General features: G+C 43.2%; 3 protein-coding genes across 10 annotated transcripts; 1 reads left to right on the top strand and 2 right to left on the bottom strand.

Annotated features, from left to right (window-relative positions):
• The first annotated feature begins 1,461 nt into the window (after positions 1-1,461).
• LOC134031832 (E3 ubiquitin-protein ligase MARCHF7-like) lies at positions 1,462-5,498 on the top strand. 6 transcript variants are annotated; one of them, XM_062475567.1, is made up of 10 exons: positions 1,462-1,760; positions 1,861-1,969; positions 2,098-2,139; positions 2,450-2,615; positions 2,747-4,004; positions 4,106-4,272; positions 4,369-4,478; positions 4,603-4,704; positions 4,957-5,002; positions 5,234-5,498. In XM_062475567.1, exons 2-10 carry the CDS (start codon positions 1,880-1,882, stop codon positions 5,323-5,325), a joined length of 2,073 nt encoding a protein of 690 aa, XP_062331551.1. In that variant the 5' UTR covers positions 1,462-1,760; positions 1,861-1,879; the 3' UTR covers positions 5,326-5,498. The 6 variants fall into 6 exon arrangements, with proteins under 6 accessions (XP_062331551.1, XP_062331547.1, XP_062331550.1 ...); XM_062475563.1 differs by having other exon boundaries at positions 2,098-2,253; XM_062475566.1 differs by having other exon boundaries at positions 1,861-1,984.
• A 301-nt stretch (positions 5,499-5,799) lies between these two features.
• cntd1 (cyclin N-terminal domain containing 1) lies at positions 5,800-7,803 on the bottom strand. 2 transcript variants are annotated; one of them, XM_062475569.1, is made up of 7 exons: positions 7,456-7,803; positions 7,116-7,191; positions 6,852-7,023; positions 6,604-6,766; positions 6,355-6,499; positions 6,172-6,268; positions 5,800-6,013 (listed from the first exon to the last, which is right to left on the bottom strand). In XM_062475569.1, the coding sequence occupies exons 1-7, from the start codon at positions 7,616-7,618 to the stop codon at positions 5,984-5,986; spliced, it is 846 nt and encodes a 281-aa protein (XP_062331553.1). In that variant the 5' UTR covers positions 7,619-7,803; the 3' UTR covers positions 5,800-5,983. The 2 variants fall into 2 exon arrangements, with proteins under 2 accessions (XP_062331553.1, XP_062331552.1); XM_062475568.1 differs by having other exon boundaries at positions 5,800-5,999; positions 7,456-7,794.
• Positions 7,804-8,176: 373 nt separating this feature from the next.
• Positions 8,177-17,274, bottom strand: mki67 (marker of proliferation Ki-67). Of its 2 annotated transcripts, XM_062474720.1 has the most exons (18): positions 17,088-17,274; positions 16,486-16,593; positions 15,842-15,923; positions 15,642-15,757; positions 15,433-15,505; positions 15,234-15,303; positions 14,304-15,098; positions 13,820-14,055; positions 13,373-13,721; positions 13,121-13,333; positions 12,910-13,031; positions 12,362-12,539; positions 12,120-12,263; positions 11,382-12,040; positions 11,239-11,278; positions 11,032-11,148; positions 10,792-10,926; positions 8,177-10,671 (listed from the first exon to the last, which is right to left on the bottom strand). In XM_062474720.1, exons 2-18 carry the CDS (start codon positions 16,572-16,574, stop codon positions 8,369-8,371), a joined length of 5,721 nt encoding a protein of 1,906 aa, XP_062330704.1. In that variant the 5' UTR covers positions 16,575-16,593; positions 17,088-17,274; the 3' UTR covers positions 8,177-8,368. The 2 variants fall into 2 exon arrangements, with proteins under 2 accessions (XP_062330704.1, XP_062330703.1); XM_062474719.1 differs by having other exon boundaries at positions 13,121-13,721.
• Between the last annotated feature and the right edge of the window lie 937 nt (positions 17,275-18,211).

Below are 18,211 nucleotides of genomic sequence, written 5' to 3'. Positions count from 1 at the left end.
TGGGAGGCAGTGGCACTAATCCCTGACTCGTTCATTAATAGAAGGTACAAGGTCGATGCCACTCAAAACTCATTTCTTTTTTTCGGACGGAGGCCCCAAGCATTTGGCATCCGATGTGTATAACAGGTGAAATTACAGATCAAAGGTGCCATTCAGAAATTACTTTCATTGCTCAATTCAGTTTTCCAATTCATTTTAAATGAGTATTGTGGATCTATAGTCTTGGCTCATGTTTAGGCTGATGGGTGTAGAAAACGTAGTCATGGAAAAGATAGCCAATGTATGGCAGGCCTATTTTATACAGTAGGCTAGTAGACCTACATATGGATAAACAAAATATTCATAGAGTGGCCTAGCAAGCCTGATAGGCTATTATGATTCCTTCATCTGAAAACTGGCAGTATAGAGTAAAACATGTCACGGGTGTTGACAAAGTGAATGACAGGGGAGATTGACACAGGTGAAGTGTGATGTGGAGTGATCATTGTCGTCGGAAGAGTGAACCTGGCCCTGTGTCTTTTGATGATCAGTGACAATCCAGCATCTCCACCAAACCCTCGCAGCAGCAAAACTGCAAACCTTCCCTCAGGTCGAAGTTTGATCACTCCAATACTGAGATGTTGACTTCTGAGACTGGTGTGCTAGACTGTGCTGTCACTCATACATATTGGATGGTATAGAGATACAGTTTCCAGCTAATAGGGCTGGTCCATGCCCAGAGGCCACAGTACATATTTTATAACTATTCTTGAAAAACAAGCTAACTAACACCACCTGCTGTGAGCATATAGCTTGGACATTGATGGCCAAGCTATACAGTAACTGTTTTGTTGGATTTATCTGCTTATAGCCTAAGCACTATATTAGAAAGAGGCATAGGGCCACAGAAAAAATATACATTTGGACTATTAATTACGTTTAAAGCATGACAACATCAGAATTACAGTTGCTAAGGAGAAGCAAACATTAAGCCAGTTTAATAAGATGGTTTGCATTTGGCAAATTTGAGACATCAAATCCCCAGCCACTGCAATGTTTCCATGGTGACTATATGAAAACTAGTGTTAAACCATTTTGCCAGACCATAGAAGAAGAGAAGAAGGCATTGTGTGTAGTGCTACTCTCTCACAAATGTTGCCCGCAACCAATTTATAGGTCTATGTCTAAGCTACATGTTTGTGCCAGCAAGTCGTTCACCTTTATTTACAAGTCTCTATTGTATTTCCTCAAGAGAGATAGCTCTACAATAGTGGATTCACTCATCCACAAATGGCCATAGTATATTGCTGTCTCCAACACCACATTGTGTAAAAATGTCCACATAGCCTAACTGAAGTCGCATGCAGCATCTATAATTTACGCCGCTGAACACAGCCATGTGTGTCTATGGTACAGCCAGGCAGCGTCTGCGAGCCCGTACAATCTCCATGGAAACGAAGCGGGAGGGGAGAAAGCATAACTTGGGGAAGTTGCCAGTCACATCAGCTAGCTTGTAAGCACTATGATCAGCTACCGACTGATCGGACGATTTTTAGATATGGGTGGTAATGAATAGTAGCTGTAAATATATGGATTTCTATAGTTCGATTATTATTTGTAGCTACCTAACACCACAGTTTGCTGATTAGAACTAGGCTAGTCTACCAATCACGGAACGGCAACCGTAGTTAGTGACAGTGTTGCTGGGTGCAGGTGTTGGGTGTACGTACTTTGTTTAGAAATATTAGCCTAGCTAAGAGTGAAAACCTAGCCCCGATTATGTAAGTAATTGAGTCATGCAGAAACGTAACTTCAAACAGTACCTAGCTCAGTTGTACATCCGTCTTGCGATCTTGTTGTAAGTCCTTATTGTTTCGTTAGCTCAAGGATTCTCCTCAAAATGTACAACTGGGAAAGACGTGCAGCGGAGAACCTTACCAACGCTGACCATATGCGTGAAGTGAGAAGAAGGATGGATCATGAGTATCAGGTACGTTTCACACAGGTAGGATACAAGTTCATACTTTCTCAGCCAAATTCATTATTGTAACTCATGATGACGTAACCTAAACGTGTGAAGTGATGGTTGTCATTTAAAGGTTCTGACTTATGTTGCAGAACCAATTGCGAAGAAGAGAACGGGAAAGAGCAGATGCCGAGGTAAAAAGAGAAATAAGACTTCGAACACCCTCACCGCCTGCACCTCAGTCAAATAAGTTTAAAACCCGTACTTATGATAGGCCATGGGCACAAGGAGTGTCAGCCACTAGGAAGGTAAGATCCTCTGCATCAATACTTTGGAACATAATTAAAACATATTCGATTACCATACACACAATGCAGTGTGCTGTGGTTGGGTAACACTAAAAATACAACCTTGTATTGTCTCTCTCTCTCTCTCTCTATATATATATATATATATATAATGAAATAATGTTGTTTTCTTGCCATGTTTTACCACCTGCAACAGTTGTCCTGCTCTACAAAGCCTTCCATATCTGAGGTGAGAAACACATTGAACAAAGGCTCCATGTCTCGTCTCCCTGCCATTGGTAGAGGATCCAAGGGCAGGGCAGCAGAGCTGGCAAGCTCTTCTAAGACCCCCTGGAGAGCCAGTGTCCCTCTGGCATCTCAGTGTAAGTTTCTATTCATGTATTCTCAGCAGCATCCTCCCATATGTATGATGTGGCTTTCCTACCACCTGCAATGTTGTTTTAACACTTGCCATGATGAAAGAAAACAGCCTTTCCTCTCCGCATTTTCAAAGGCAAAGGGCCATCCTCACCATGGCAGAAGCCTAGATCTGTGGATTTGAAAAACAACGTATCCATCCAAGGGAAACCAAGCACTCTGAAGCGAACGCAAAGTCAAGATACCCTGAAGGCAAAGAACCGAATAAAGGCCCCGTGTGGGCATCTGGACAGACCCAACATCTCTCTGAGACGGGACCCAGTGTGTGTATTAGACAGCCACTCCTTTCCTCAACCCCTGACCTCTCCCGGAAGATTCAACACAGACTGGCACCGCCTCCCCTCACTGCAGTACCGTCCCCCCAGTCCAGAGGACTTCCAGCTCATGTCTCATACCTTTGAGGGCTTCTCCTCCGAGAACAGTAGTGTTGTCGAGGAAGACATCAGAAGTGAACACGCATACAGAGGGGGCCTTTTTGGGAGCTCTGCTGACACCACCCCATCATCTCTGGCTCAGTCCATCTCCTCAGAATGTCCTTCCAGCACTAGGACTCTGGAGAGCGCCCTCAGCGAATCATTTATTAGCCCTCTTAGCAGCCGCTTCAGCTCTCTGGACATCCTGTCATCTGACTCAGACGGGGAGGATAGGGATGCAGCTTCCTCCTGGCAGGCTGCTGTTGGAGAGAGCTGCTACACCCCTGTGCAGTGGACCGGCTCTCAGACCAGCTTGAATCACGTCAGCCCACTTCCAAATGCCTTAAGTCCAGGGAGCCTGCAGTCTCAGCTGGGTCGAGAAATAATTACCCCAGAACCTTTAAGTAGAGCCTCTCTTGATAGTGGCTGCAGTCCTATGCCCTCATTCATACAAGTGGGCCAGGCGTCAGTCTCCCCATCGCCTGCTGTCACAGAGAGGGTACACCGTGGTACTCTTGCTACCCCTGAGCAGATAGACCACCAGCTCCCTGAGCTGGAGCTCATCCCTAGGTGGCCTCCTCCCAGCTGGCTGGGGTCAGAGAGGACGTCCGAGGCCTCACCCACGGCCAGCTCTCCTGGGAGACACTCTATGCTTGTCAGCAGGCAGGAGGAGCCGGAAGAGACCAGAGACACCAGTAATGACAGTAGAGGGGAAACTTTATCCTCCAGTGAGGCCTTGCGTCCTGGGACCTCGGGACTAATGGATCACCTGACCATGGCACTGATGGCTCTCCATGACATCCGCAGAGAGGTGGCACACATGCAGATGAATCATGCTCACAGTGGAAACGTTTCAGATTCTCAGGAGGCCCAATCAGCACCAGCTAGCGATCCAGAAACCTTGCGTAAGATCAAAGAAAGGTAAGTAGGGACTAAGAATGGGATAAACAAGTGCACAGTGCATGGTGGAACGTGCTGACTGTCTATGTATGTATCATCTTATGAATTCATCACACCCAAAGTCTGTTGGAAGAGTCGTCTGATGAGGAAGGGGACCAGTGCCGGATCTGCCAGTCTGGGGCTGCCTCACCCACAAACCCCCTGCTCACACCTTGCCAGTGCTCTGGCAGTCTGCAGTACATCCATCATGATTGCCTGAAAAAATGGATTCAGACCAAAATCCAGTCAGGTCAGTTTAGAACCCTTCCTTTTCCAATTGAGATAGTAGAAGCACGTGGTCTGAAGTATTTATGAAATGTATGTAAGTGAGAATGTGTGATTCCAGGGACCACCTTGTCTGCCGTCAAAACCTGTGAACTGTGTAAGGAGAGTCTAACACTGGACCTGGACGACTTTGATGTCGATGAGTTTTACCAAAGACATAACCACACACAGGTACATGCTATGTTACATCCTACAATAACGTGTGACTAATGACTTAAACAGGCATATCATCATTTGGCACAATCAAATCATTCTCGATATGCACATGTGGTCTTCCTTGCCCCCTGTGCCCCAGGTGGAGCAGGGCAGTGAGGAGCTGTACATGCTGCTGCTCCTCCAGCAGAGGTTCTCAGCGCTGCTGCAGGTGGCCCAGAGCCGTAGCAACGCCGTCTCACGAGTAAGGATCGGTTCCACACAGACCATCTATTCACTTGTGATGCAAACTAATTGATGCTAGCTGGGTGTTGACACCACAACATCAGACTACAGACCCATCTTAGATGTTGGAATAGGAAGTGGCAGTTACAAGTGACATTCATAAATGAGTATCTTGATGTAGATCAACTGTAAAGGTTATAAAATATGTTCCATGAGATACAATATGGATTACTGTGAGAGCTCAAAGGTCAGGATTCTTTTTTCATCTTAGATGGCCACCAGGATGTACCTGCTTCAGAGAGCTGCAGGGACATCCAGTACGTTTCACACACTGATCGTTTGATCACAGAAATACTCAAAGTGGACCAACATTTGAATCTCTACTGTTTAGTGTGTACAGTATTTTCATGTCACAAACATACAGTTGTAAATGCCCAGCCTCAGGAGACGAGGTAGAACGAGACCAGTATTCCTGTGCCATCTATAATCAACAGAATATCTAATCCATAATATAACTGACAGTAACGTAGTGTTCTGTTGTCTTCCAGGCATGGAGGTCTCCACTCACACACCGTATGATGAGGGCCAGGGGCACCAGAGGGCCGCAGAGGCCCCTGAGCAGCCACAGCACCACACCTGAGACTGACACGTAATACCTGTCCCTCCACCTGTTCTGTGTAATATGTGAACTTATCCTCATTGAATGAATTGAAACGCACACAGTGCAGGAAATCTGTTTCCAGTGCAACATCTGGAGAAACAACAAATAAACGGCAGGGATGGGTAAAGCACTCAAGAAGATTAATGTAGGTTACTTTATTATTCTTTATGCTATTTATTATACTTGAATGCATTTTCACACATTTTATCAAGGTTGTTTGTATATTTAACTGTATGACAACATAAACATGCATTTCTATGAGTATTTTTACATGACGAGTTGAAGACTAACTGCATGGTAACAGTGGTCTTCAATATTTATCCATTTTAAGAAATTAGAGAAAATGTTAAGGGAGCCCAGTCTCAACTTGGGGTGCTGCTGCATCAGATATTTAATGGGGACTTATTCCCAAAATAACAATGCAAAAATGTATTCTACACCTTATAATTCAAATGTTGCTGAAAACCTATATTTGTTGAATATAAATACTGATTGGCAAATGACAAATAAAACAAATATTTGAAATAGATTTTCACAGTTCAAGTTCATTCTACAGTAAAATTGGTCCTCGTAATGTGCATCAGTGTCACATGAGTGAAATCCTGGATGCTCTTCACAGAGATCCCTGTGATCTGACTCAGTTCTTCCACCACCTGAAACAAAACAGCTGAATCCTTACATAAGCCACACTAGGCAAACTGATGGACATCCATCTGTAGACATTATGCAGACATAAATCTTTTTTGACAAACCACGGAACCATATCAAATAAATAACCCTCGGATGTTCAAGCACTGAGATGGCTTAGTTAGATGTCACATTTACCTGTTTCCACATCGGGACATTGTGGATGTATGCAGCAACACCAATGACACCAACACCAAGCAGCATGCAGTCTTCTGTCACAGGCACAAACACCTCTCTGCGTATAGGACGACAGGGTTAGCATTGGAACAGTCACCCAAGAACTGCTTAAATAATGCCAGAATATTGAAAGGTTAAAATTACCTCTGTTCATTTGAAGGACTCGAGCGGCGAGTGGTGGCCATGAGCAAGGAATTGTAGATGGCCGTCTTCTGTAAGTAGGTGAACTGCAGGACGTGGCGACTCAGGTGATGCAAGTGTTCCACAGGAATGGAGGACTCGTTGTGCACTGTCACCAAGCAGGAAAGACATTTTTTTTTTTGCATTATAAACTCAGAGCATGAATCACCTCACATCGTTTGATCGTAGGCTGAGGAGAAGTGCTCAACTCACCAAGAACCTCCAGAAGTATCTCCACATATGTAAGAGGGTTTGGGACGTTCAGCCTATAGTCTAGGACTTTCAAGATCATCAACTCTGATTCCAAGAGAGTCCGTTTGGAGACACTGTGCCCCATAGAGTGCAAAAACTGCACAGCAGTATTGTTGTCCACAATCTTATATTAAAAAAACACGCTGAATATTACTTAGGCCATTCAACTTTGAAACTTAGAACGTAGCCTATAGAGGTTAAAGACTTACACCACTGTGCAAAGACAGTTTGCTTGCTAGTTGAACACATGAGAGGACAATGAGATAGAATTTCTCGTGGAGTTTTTCATAAACAAGATCCTCATAGTGTCCATGATCACATAATGCAGCACCTTGAGGTGTGGGCGTTGTGAACAGATCTTCAAGATGCTTTATCATGAACCTGTAAAATATGAATTGTTTATCAAAGGACATGCATCATGTGTCCCAAAAGTCACATTTCATACAGAATGAGCCATAGCAATAGAATCCTACCTTTCAAGTAATTCTACAGCATGATATCCAACCAGAGGATCTAGTTTCAACTCGTCAGTAATAAGAAACACACATTCTGAAAGAAAGCATCAAGAAAAACATTCCCAGCTAGCGAATCTCGTCCTAGACTAGAGCTACCCTCCTTTATCACCTAACATGGATCGGATGGTCTCCCACGCAGCATAACCCCCCCCCCCCCCCCCCAGTATCAATCCGACCTTATACTGCCTATTTATGGAGGATGAGCTGATGCTGAGTCAGAGACAAACCAGTTTGACAGTTGGAAAACTTGTGCTCCTGGAGCACTGGTAGCCAACCAGTACTGTAGCTACAGACTCACCTATCAACCTCTTGTCTTTAAAGTCACCGCTGTATTTTGATAAATTGTTGAGTTTCTCTTTGTTTCTGTTGTTGAGATTTATAAGAAAGTCTGGTAAAATCTCAAAAGCTTCACCAAATTTCAGCATTTTGTTATGACCTTGGCGAGAAAATCTCTTGGCCATGTCTGTCAACTAGCTGACGTTCGCTTTGCTACCAGTACTAGTATCTCTAGCCTAGTACAGTATAACCTAATGTTCTAACACTAACCAAACAAAACCGAACAATATTTACTATTGCACTACACAAAACGAACGTTAAACGTATTCTAGTTATCAAGATTTACTAGTAAATCTGTACCACAGAAGCGATCATTTGAAATTGAAGTAGGTTAGTGTCCGGCAGAGGGCACCAAAACAGTAGTGACTTTCCTGAGGTAAATCACCGGAGGGGGACTAATTATACGGTTACACGCACACAAATAATACAGCAAAGTGCTTCAAACTGTTACTGTACCCAGCTATAACTAAAAACATCCCCCTGGAAGGCAGTTTTCGTGACTTCAACGTTTACACATTCACGTTATCAAAGAAAGTTAAGACTACACGATTTCTTAGGCTTTTATTCAAATGTAGATATCTAGATAATGTGTAAGCACTACTTATGATTACTCATGTCTAAGGTCCTCCTGATGATATTATATAACTTAACAGGCCCCTCACAAAAACAATCAGGACTCCAACTTCATTATAAAATCTTTAATATGCATTTTTTTTTGTCCATGACTAAAGTATAGAACTGATACAGGTTTATCACTAAATACACCAAAATTAAGACTTTCAGTCTACAAACTAAAATACCAGCACACCCTCTAATAACAATGTTACGTTAAACTATGTTAAGCTGTGCAGTAGGAAAATAAAACATCTAGGTTTCTACAATTTTCCTGCTCTTCCTCTCCGAGGTTTGGATTTCTGCTCCTCTTCGTTTTTCTCAGTGTCCACTGACAGGGCTTTTCCTTTTTTAGACACCCTGCCCTTTCCTTTAGCAGGTGGGCCCTCTGGGGCTTCTGAGGTGCTCGCATTTGTGACTTCCACAGTGGCTCCAGTGATGTCAGTCAGGGGTGTGGCATCAGTAGACTTAGCTCCCCGCTTGGCTCTCTTGACAGGCCCTGTTGGAACAGGATCTGAGAGCTCTGACTCTTCTGCTTTCTTTGATTTCCTTTTGATGCCAACCTTAACAGGAGTGGACTCCACAGCAGAGGGCTCCTCTGTGTCAATTTTTGCCCTTTTTCCCCGTGATGCCCTTGCAGGAACAGGTGTCACGTTTTGAATTTCACGTGTCATTTCCAGTTGAGCTTTCCAGTTGACTGACTTTGAGGGCTTTCTTGTGTTCTCAACATCAGATTCCTGAGTAACCTCTGTTTGATCCGCTTGGACTGTCCCAGAAGCCTTGACCTTCTTAGAGAGTCTCCCTTTTCCTTTTTTGACTTCAACCACAGGGACTGACATTTTCTCATCTACAGGAATCTCCTCAGCACTTGATGCTTTGGTGGCGTTGTCTGGGACAGCATCTGCAGATTTTGCACCTCTCCTGCCCCTCTTGACCGGCTCTGGTTGGATCTCAGCTGTGATAACTGACACATCTTTACTCATCTTAATGCCTCTCCCTCTTGTGGTTGACTTGGTGACAGGCACAGCTGCTTCTGAAGCAGCTTCAACAGCGATGACAGTTGCTCCTCTGCGTGCTTTCTTGGCAGAAGATGGAGGGGCAATCTCTTCTTTAACAACAGCAGTTACTTTTCTTCCCCGGCTTGGTTTAGTCACAGGGACATCCACCTCTTCCAGTGCCTCGGTCTCAACACTTGGAACAGGTTGAGCATCAACCTTCTCCTCTTGAGTTGGGACCTCCTGCTTAGTTTTGCGTCCTCTTTTAGGTTTCTCCGCAGGGGTGACACAAGTTTTGTCCGGTTTGTCTGTAGGTGCTGGAGCAGCCTCCAGCTCAACATCCTGTTTGGTCTTGCGTCCTCCTCTTTTAGGTTTTGCGAGAATCACAGCAGCCTGCTCCTGGACCTCATTTTCAACAGGTTCCACACGGGCCGTCTCAACAGTAGGCTCATTCACCTGCTCCACGGCATTCTGTTTGAGCCTTCTTCCTCCTCTTTTGGGTTTCTCAGCAGCCATGATGGTTTGCTCCTGGCACACCGGGGCTTCAGCACTGGCAGCCTCAGAGCAGGACTCCACTTGTTCAACAGAATCCTGCTTGGTCTTCCTTCCTCTCTTGGGTTTTGAAGCAGGGACTTTGACTTCCTCCTCCTCGGTGACAGGCATATCTACTACACTCTTTTCTACAGTTGCAGCTTGTTCAACAGAATCTTGTTTACTTTTCCTTCCTCTCCTTGGTTTTTCAACAGGAACAGATGTCTCTATGGTCTCCAAGCTTTCCTTTTGTAGAACATCAACAATGTCAGCTTGTTCAACAGAATCTTGTTTAACCTTTCTTCCTCTCCTTGGTTTTTCAACAGCAACAGATGTCTCTATGGTCTCCAAGCTTTCCTTCTGTAGAACTTCAACAGTTTCAACTTCTTTATCAGCAGACTCCTGTTTAGTCATCCTTCCCCTTCTAGCTCTTGGGACCAGGACTGCTACGGGTAGTTCAGCAGAACTTTGTTTTGGCTTCTTTCCTCTTCTAGGTTTCTCCAAAGCAACATCACAGATTGGATCCTGGCTTGTTGCAATTTCTGTTTCAGTGATAGCATTGATGACAGCATCAGTGTTTTGCAGAGTTTCAGCTTCCTCCACAGAATCCTGTTTGGCTTTTCTTCCTCTCTTGGGCTTTGATGCAGGAGCCAGATCTGGGATGGGTTTCTCCACTACAGCCAAATCTTCCACTGGGGCTTCAGTGCCTTCATTTGCAGTTTGTGCCACTCTGCTTCTTCCAGATTGTCGGACAGATGTGTGCACAATCTCCTCCGTTTTCTTTCTCCCTCTACCTCTTACAGGAACATCGGGGGCAGTGGTCTTTGAGCTCTCGCTTTTTAACGGCATCTCATGTTCCTCTTTGTCGGCTGGTTCTGGGTCTTGAGTTTTCTTCAGTGGGGTAGAGATGTTGGTTGCCTCTACCTTCTCGTCTGTGGCCTCTGGTTGAGGTGTCTCCACAGCATCTCTCTGGTACACAATCTGCGTGTCGTCTAATGGTACAGACACCTCTGTGTGCTCTTCACAAACCACATGCGGTTCTGGAAAATACAAGGGTGAGAATTACTCATTTCAATTGTCACATGACAATAAATTATGCTTTTAAATGTTAGCTACTTGATCATACATATACACACACACACACAATTGATTAAACATACGTTCTGTTGCCAAATCTGTTCCTTTTGTGACTTGTAGTTGAGGTAGCTCTACAGCCACCGTTGGTGAAACAATATGCACACCGTCTGATAGGACAGACGCATCTTCTGTGTGCTCTTCACAAGCCACTTGTGGTTCTGAAATATACAACAGACAATTAGTCATTAAGGCAACAGTTAAATAGTTAGGTAATAGAAGAAAGAAAATTCGCTAAGTGACAAGAAGATAAAATAAAATCGTACCCAGCGTTGCCAAATCCTTCTCCTCCACCTCTACTCCATTAGTTTGAGAGACAGTCTGCATGTCACCTGATGATTCAGAGGCATCCTCTGTGGAGTCCTGACAAACCTCTTGTGGTTCTGTGAGGAATAGAATGAATCATTTAACATTTCAATCATGCCATGTTTAATAAGAGTCATTTTAATTTCAGATGCATATCAGGAACTTACGCTCTGTGGCCAAATCTGGAGAGATGGTTTCATCCTGAGCCTAAACACAACCATTAACAAATGTTAAGTCGTGCAAAAAACAACAATTCAACACAGCAGAAGGCTATGTCATGTCATCATGGTTGTGTTTATTATCCACTCACCGTCTCCTGCATCAGGTCTTGCAGCCCTTCAAAGTCTTCCACTGCTCCACTTCCCTTTTGCCTGGGAGTCTTGATCAGTCTTCCGATGCCAAAGTTCTTCTCAACCATCTCGCCCTTGACTTTGGGATTTTTCATTATCCTCTTAACACCAACCATGTCTTCTACAGGGACGCCCTTCTCCTTTGGAGTCTTCGTTATTCTCTTAATTCCTGTCGCACAAACCAGCGGGGAGGGGTCTGGTGCTTCATCCAGGACTGGAACAGGTTTGGGAGTCTCCAGGAGCTCTTTGACACCATCAAACACAACTTCAGAAACCTTGGGTGCTCTTGGAGTCTTCAGGAGCTTCCCTCTGAGATCTTCCACTGGTTCCATCTTCTGTTTGGGTGTCGTCATTAACCTCTTCACTCCAGTAAAACAGTCAGGTTGTTCAGGTTTCTGCTTGGGAGTTGACATCTCAATCTTGGACTCCTGCGGTTGCTCTTCAGAGGACATCTCCAAGGCGTCAACAGAATGGGAGACCCCGTCGTCCTGCTGTGCAGCAACCTCGGGGCTGAAGCTAGATTCTTCATTATCCTGGAGGAGTCGACTGATGGCATCACTGTTGAATTTTCCTTGCTTTGCTGTTGAAACGACACTCAGTGGAGACACCACCATCTCGCCTGTTACAGAGCAAACAACGGCTGTTCAAATATGTCACATAAAAAAAAAACTATTCTTGCCATTGCCACTGTCGCTTACCAGTTTCCTCTGGGGTATTCATCACTGATGTTTCGATCAGAGACATTGACTGAATCTGTAGGGGGGTCTTGATGTCACTCTGGGCGTTGGAAACTGATTTCTTCTGCTTTGAACACGCTGGGGTGCTGAATATTTCTGCAACTCCTAAAACCACAAATACAAGCTTCAGATTAATATCCAACAGTAAAATAACACTTGAAATTCATTAACAATAATAAAAGTACTGTTCTATGGAATAGTACCAGTCAAATCCTCGTCCATCTTCATGTTCTTAGGGAGCAGGTCAATGTTGTGGACAAGCTTGGGAGCACCTACAGCTGGCTCGATGGCCCTAATCTTATGTGCTCTCCCAACAACAATCGTCATGGGTGAATCTGCATGGCCTGTGCTCGCATGCTCCTTGAGTTTTCTTGCCGGGGTCTGTGAAAATGATTATGTGCAATTCATTGTTTTGATCACCAGGAAGAAATTGTAACGCACAATGTATATTCAGGGACAGAAAGAGTTGACTTCTGTCTGAACAACCTGAACCTATACCCTGTTGGTGTGACATGCTGCACTGAATGTTTAAGTGGGCAATTTAAAACAAGAGTATCAATGTATCTTTTCACAAAGCTGAAATACTGGAACAGGCAGAGTACATATAAAATGTAATTATACATGTAGCCTAGTTGATAAAAGCACAAATATTAAGTCAGTATAAAGACAGACTGTGCTGAATTGTTAATCTGTAAATTTAAACACTTACTGTGTACAGGGTGTGAGACTGATTCACACCATTTGAACTTACCTTGGGTTTAGGAACAACTGCCTTCTTGGTTGTCTTCCTTTTGGTGGCAGTTTTCTTGGTTGAGATAAGTGTTTGAGACTTGGTCTGACCAAATTTCACAATATCAGCCCAGGAATTCACAGCTTGAAAGAAAACAAAATAAATTAGGAAGGATTCAATACTTGTATCTTTGTACACGTCCCCCCCCTCCTTCTTAAAAGATGACCCTTACCTTTTAAAGATGCACGAGACACCCCGCTTCTCCGATGGCGCATGACTTCCAGAACCCCCCTCAATGCAGTTTTCTTGGCAGACTTCATGCTCTTACGACGGACTCTTGGAGTTGCAGTGGCAGACGACTGTGGAACAGAATCGTGTTCCCCAACAGGTGATGGGGTGCTTATGCGTGAGACTGAAAAACGGCCTTGCACGGTGGGCGTCTGATGTTTTGATGAGCTCATCGGGGTCTTGGCTGGTGTCCCAGTCATCTCACTAGCTGTTTGAGGGTCGGATGGGGCGACAGCCAAAGAGGACCTATGTTTGGCTGTGGGGGTTTTCCTACTCTGGGCAGGGGATGAAGACTTGGGAGTTTTCTGTTCTTTAGGGGTCTGAGAGACTTCTTTAGATGGAGACTTGCTACCAGGAGAGGGAGTCTTTGTCTTCTTTTTGGGGGACTTGTCTTTACTGGGGGATGGAGTTTTTGCTTTTGCAGGTGAAATAACTTTAGCCTTGGGTGACCTCTTGGCAGGTGAAGGAGTCTTGGTAGATGAAACTGAGCGTTTGGGAGATGCCTTCTTACCAGGGCTTGCTTTGGCTTTAGGGCTTGGATGTTCCTATAATAAAAAAGAAAGAAAACAAGAAGAATTAATTACATTAAACAGAAACAGGCTCAAAATTCAAACAAGTTGCTCCGAAAGCATCATCATCATACCTTTATCAGGCCGATGACAGAAGCTCTTCTAAGGAGTGACTGTTTGTTTTTGGCCACACACAAGCTCCGTCTTGAAGGTGTCGCCCCTTTTCGGAGTGGAGAGTCAGGGGGCAGTCGTTTATCAAACAGCTCTGGGCTCAACTGAGTTCCAAAGGACACCCTCTTCCTCTTCCCCTCTGGTACAGGCAATGGTGCCTCGAGTTCTCCACTCTTCCGTTTCTTCACTGACAGTTTAACTGAAACAAATATATTTTCCAAGGTTAGGGTTTATTTCTATACATCAATCAATAATGAAGAGCACACCCTCCTTTAGTCACAATATATGGTGTATAAGAGGAAGCCATAAACCAGAGTACTCCTACTATTTTGTTGTTGTTGTAATGGAGAGATAGTAACTGCATGCAATGCGGTCATTTCCACATTAACGGCAAAAATATTAATTTAAAGTTTGTGAGGAAACATAACAGAAAAGCATCAAACTCACCGCTGATGGGGACAGTCTGAAGAATATCTTGGGCTTTAAGTTTCTTCTCAGCAGTCCTTGGTGAGGTCCTTGGAGAACGAGAAGGCCCTGATTTTGGAGTACTGGGTTGAGACTCTGCAGGTACCTTGGTTTGCTCATCACTTGATATTACAGAATCAGTTGGAAGCTTAAGCTCTTCAGCTCTAGCATCTGACTGTTTGCTCTTCCTCCTTGTTGGGGTATTTTGCACAGTAAGACTCTCAACCACCTCACAGGCAGTCGATTCCAGGGGAGTAACCTGGAAACTTATCTTCTGACAAACTGGAATGGTGTTTTCTCCATCGGTGATAGGCGTTTGGGGAAGTGAAGTGTTCCTTTTGTTTTTCGGAGTTCCCTGGATTGGCGTTGTCACCATAGCCTCTTCCATGGGCCTTACTTGCACGACCTTAGAAGTGGAAGTACCTTCAATCCTGGGCTGGCTAACAGGCACAACAGTCATTTCACTCTCCATTCCTTCCTCAACCTGAGATGTCTTGACTATATTTTTGTCTTCTGTGGGAATGACAAACTTCTCCACTTTACTAGGTGAAACTGGTTTTGCTGTGCAGAACCTTGAAGCCGGTGTTTGAGGTTGATTTTCGGATGTCATCCGTTGAGTCTTGGAGTCAAGGCTTTGTTTGCCCATTTCATAGAGCTCACAGAAGGGAGAACTTGTGTTGTTCTGGTCAAGTCTTCCATCTTCTTTTGGTTCGACCACAGAGGATTTGTCTGATTGCTGCAACTTGACAATGTTGGTTCCATCTTTTAAGCAGAAGTCTAAATAAAAAAGTAGCAATTGCAAAATTAATAATTAGCATATTCCACAATTAATTTTCTCAGCCACTATAATATTTGTTCAGTTCAAAGTTTCATAAAATTAGCAGAAGACATCCAATAACTGGCCAAGATTACCTGAGCTCAAATCAGACTTCTTATTTGCCTCAGACAAAAAGGTGCTGGTCACTTGCTGATCCTGCAACACCTAAAGGATGATACAGCAAATATGTTTTACTGTTAAATCACATTACATAAATCTTATGTTTCACTATTCCTTAGGGAGTATTGTTATAAATCGTTGTATTTGTGGTTTTGTCTAACTTAAATCGTATACCTGAAGGGTTTCACTTTTGTTGACAGTAGTGGATCTCCTCTTCTTTGGGGTCGGTGCTGGAGGGTACTCAAATCTGATATGGAAAAAATGTAATAAAACACAGAAACAAATCCAGCATTTTGAATTTAGTTTACTCATCTATGTACAATACAAAGCAAACATCCAAAATATCTGAGATGATAAATTCCTGGTTATTTTGACACACTAACCTGAAAGAACGATCAAGAATTGTGATTAAATCTCCGTGTTTCAAACGTTCAGACTGCTGCAGTACCTCTCCATTAACGCGGGTTGGATTCACTGAGCTTAAATTTGTTAAGATGACCTGTAGAAATAAAGGTTTAATATTGCACACACACACACCCCAAATGATACTGACTTGACTACTACAACAGAGTTTTCAACTAACCTCTTTATTTTCATTCAGGTCAATTTTGCAGTGTTCCTTGGAAACTTGGGGGAGCTGAATGCGAATATCACAATCAGGTTTCCTTAAAGACAAGACCATCAAAAAAGCATTATAATTTGCTATATTTACCTACATTTTCAATTGCTTCACTACTGCCATATGAGCTCTTGATAAACGCAGTGTGATAGTGATATGCTTGAGTGATATGAGTATATGATTATAATTCTACACTACACAGATCATGTATTACACATTTAGAATAAAGTTATCAGAAAACTCATGTCCTGATGTACAACCCATTATTGGGTTTATTCTGTATAGAACCCCCTTTGGATAACTTCCAGAAGTAAAAACTGTCTGCACATGTGGGCTACTACGGAGCAAAAGTCTTTAACCGACGTCATCATCAAAAAGCCCGCCTCTTTAACATTTCAAATGCCAGACATGAACAGACAGAAACCCTCCACGAGCTACCGGCTACACTTGAGGAAGTGTTTTGTAACCAATTAAATCGAGCATGTCCTAGCTGTACAGTAAACAAGTGGATTACTGATACCGATAGTCACAATTTTTTATTGGCACCAACTAACGATAATATGTAGGGCAACACTGATTACTGTAACGGAATATTGCCAGAACATTACCTTCCAAATAGACAGGCCGCAGTGAGAGGAAATTCAGTCCCATCTCCTCCACTCCTTTTGATAACAACAATTTTACCATGAAGGGGCATTGTGATCGAAGAAAGTTACCTAAATGAAAAGAGAAGTGTGAGACAACAAATGCACAACAGATGCAAACACTTATCGTTTTAACTTGCTGCAGTTTAGCCAGACAACACTTTTTCCCGAACAAAACATACAATGTATCTAGCTTGATAGAAATGTTATTAAAATGGTAGATAACCATTCATTATCCAGTTTGACTTCGTAACTGGTGGACTAACTAGGTTTCGAAGACAACAGCAATTGTGAACAGACTTCCAAACATGCATTACCGCGTGCGATTCAGCGTTATATTCGTTTTAGAGACGAGACTTAAAATGTGCTAGTACTAGGCGTCTAATCTACTAAACAAATGCATCTTTACCGTGCAAAACAGATCATTAGATGAAGTCCGTTAAATTTCCAGGATAGGAAAAAAATCTACGCTTACGTATAAATTACCTAGGGCTACTTACGTTAGCTCTAGCTAGTCAGCATGTTGCCGTTAGCATGTCACTATGTTACGAACTCGATCTAGTTACCTGGGATACAGTTAGACTCCTCAGCCGCTGATCATCATCGATACACGTCAGTAGTATGAGACAATATCGGTTCAAATATCAGATATTGATTATAGATCCGATTTGTTGTATATATCCCTAACCTCTAGCTATTGCGTCGACGGCTTGCATACCTAGCTAACTATCTAAAGTCGTATTCTACAGTGAATCAATGTGGTTCTTACGAGTTGGCTGTTTCCATACAGTTGTAAAAGAAATCCTTCCGCCCAAATGGTTTCACTTACGGAGGAAAAAAAACAAAACAAATGGCGCTGTGAGATACATTTTTTTTTTTTTACTATAATATACTGTTCAACTGCATATGTTGTCCGAATCTACACCCAATTTTTGAAATAACAGTAACATATACGGATCCCTAATTTAGAAGGACTATTTTGTTAAAGTCTTAAACGGAGCGATTTTTTACTGTGGAAAGGAGGGCCATTCAAAATCCCGCGCGAAGACTTCTTATTGGCTATGATTGTCACGAAAATCACGCCTACAAAGTAGTTCCGGATAAATTTAGCTGTCCATGCCATAGACATGTATATATGTCTATGGTCCATGCTATTTCTTAACCGGACACTTGCGATACAGTGTAACGATGTTGGCCGGGTTTCCCAGATTCGTTAAGAAGCTCTTAACGCTAAGAGCTTCTTAAAAGCGTTCTAAGAACGCTCTAGAACGCTCTTAGAACGCTCCTGGGAATCTGGGAAACCCGGCCGTTGACAGAGTCCGCTCATTTGCATACAATGAGACATGATATTCCCCATGTCCTGGGTTATGAAACATATATTAGTGATCGATTGTAAAATGTTGAATAATTAAGGACAATCATTTAAACAACTACCACCAGACTCACGGCAAAGTTTAGTTTCCATATAATTGTATTTCTTTCCGGAAAGTGTCATTTAGCTTCTGCAGAATAATGATTGTAGCTGGTGATTTATTTTGTAAAAGCAACTGAGTGGACTAAAGCCGTGTTTCTCAACCCTGGTCCTGGGGCGCACTGCCCCGCATGTTTTATATGTTTTCCATCAGGCTTCTGCAGATGTTGATGATACCCAGTCATATAAACAATGTGTGTTGTTGGAAAATGATTGGTA

Source organism: Osmerus eperlanus, chromosome 12 (genome assembly GCF_963692335.1).
Source record: "Osmerus eperlanus chromosome 12, fOsmEpe2.1, whole genome shotgun sequence".
NCBI lineage: Eukaryota > Metazoa > Chordata > Actinopteri > Osmeriformes > Osmeridae > Osmerus > Osmerus eperlanus.
The sequence above is the reverse complement of the archived record's forward strand: the minus strand, read 5'-3'. Positions and strand labels throughout refer to the sequence as shown.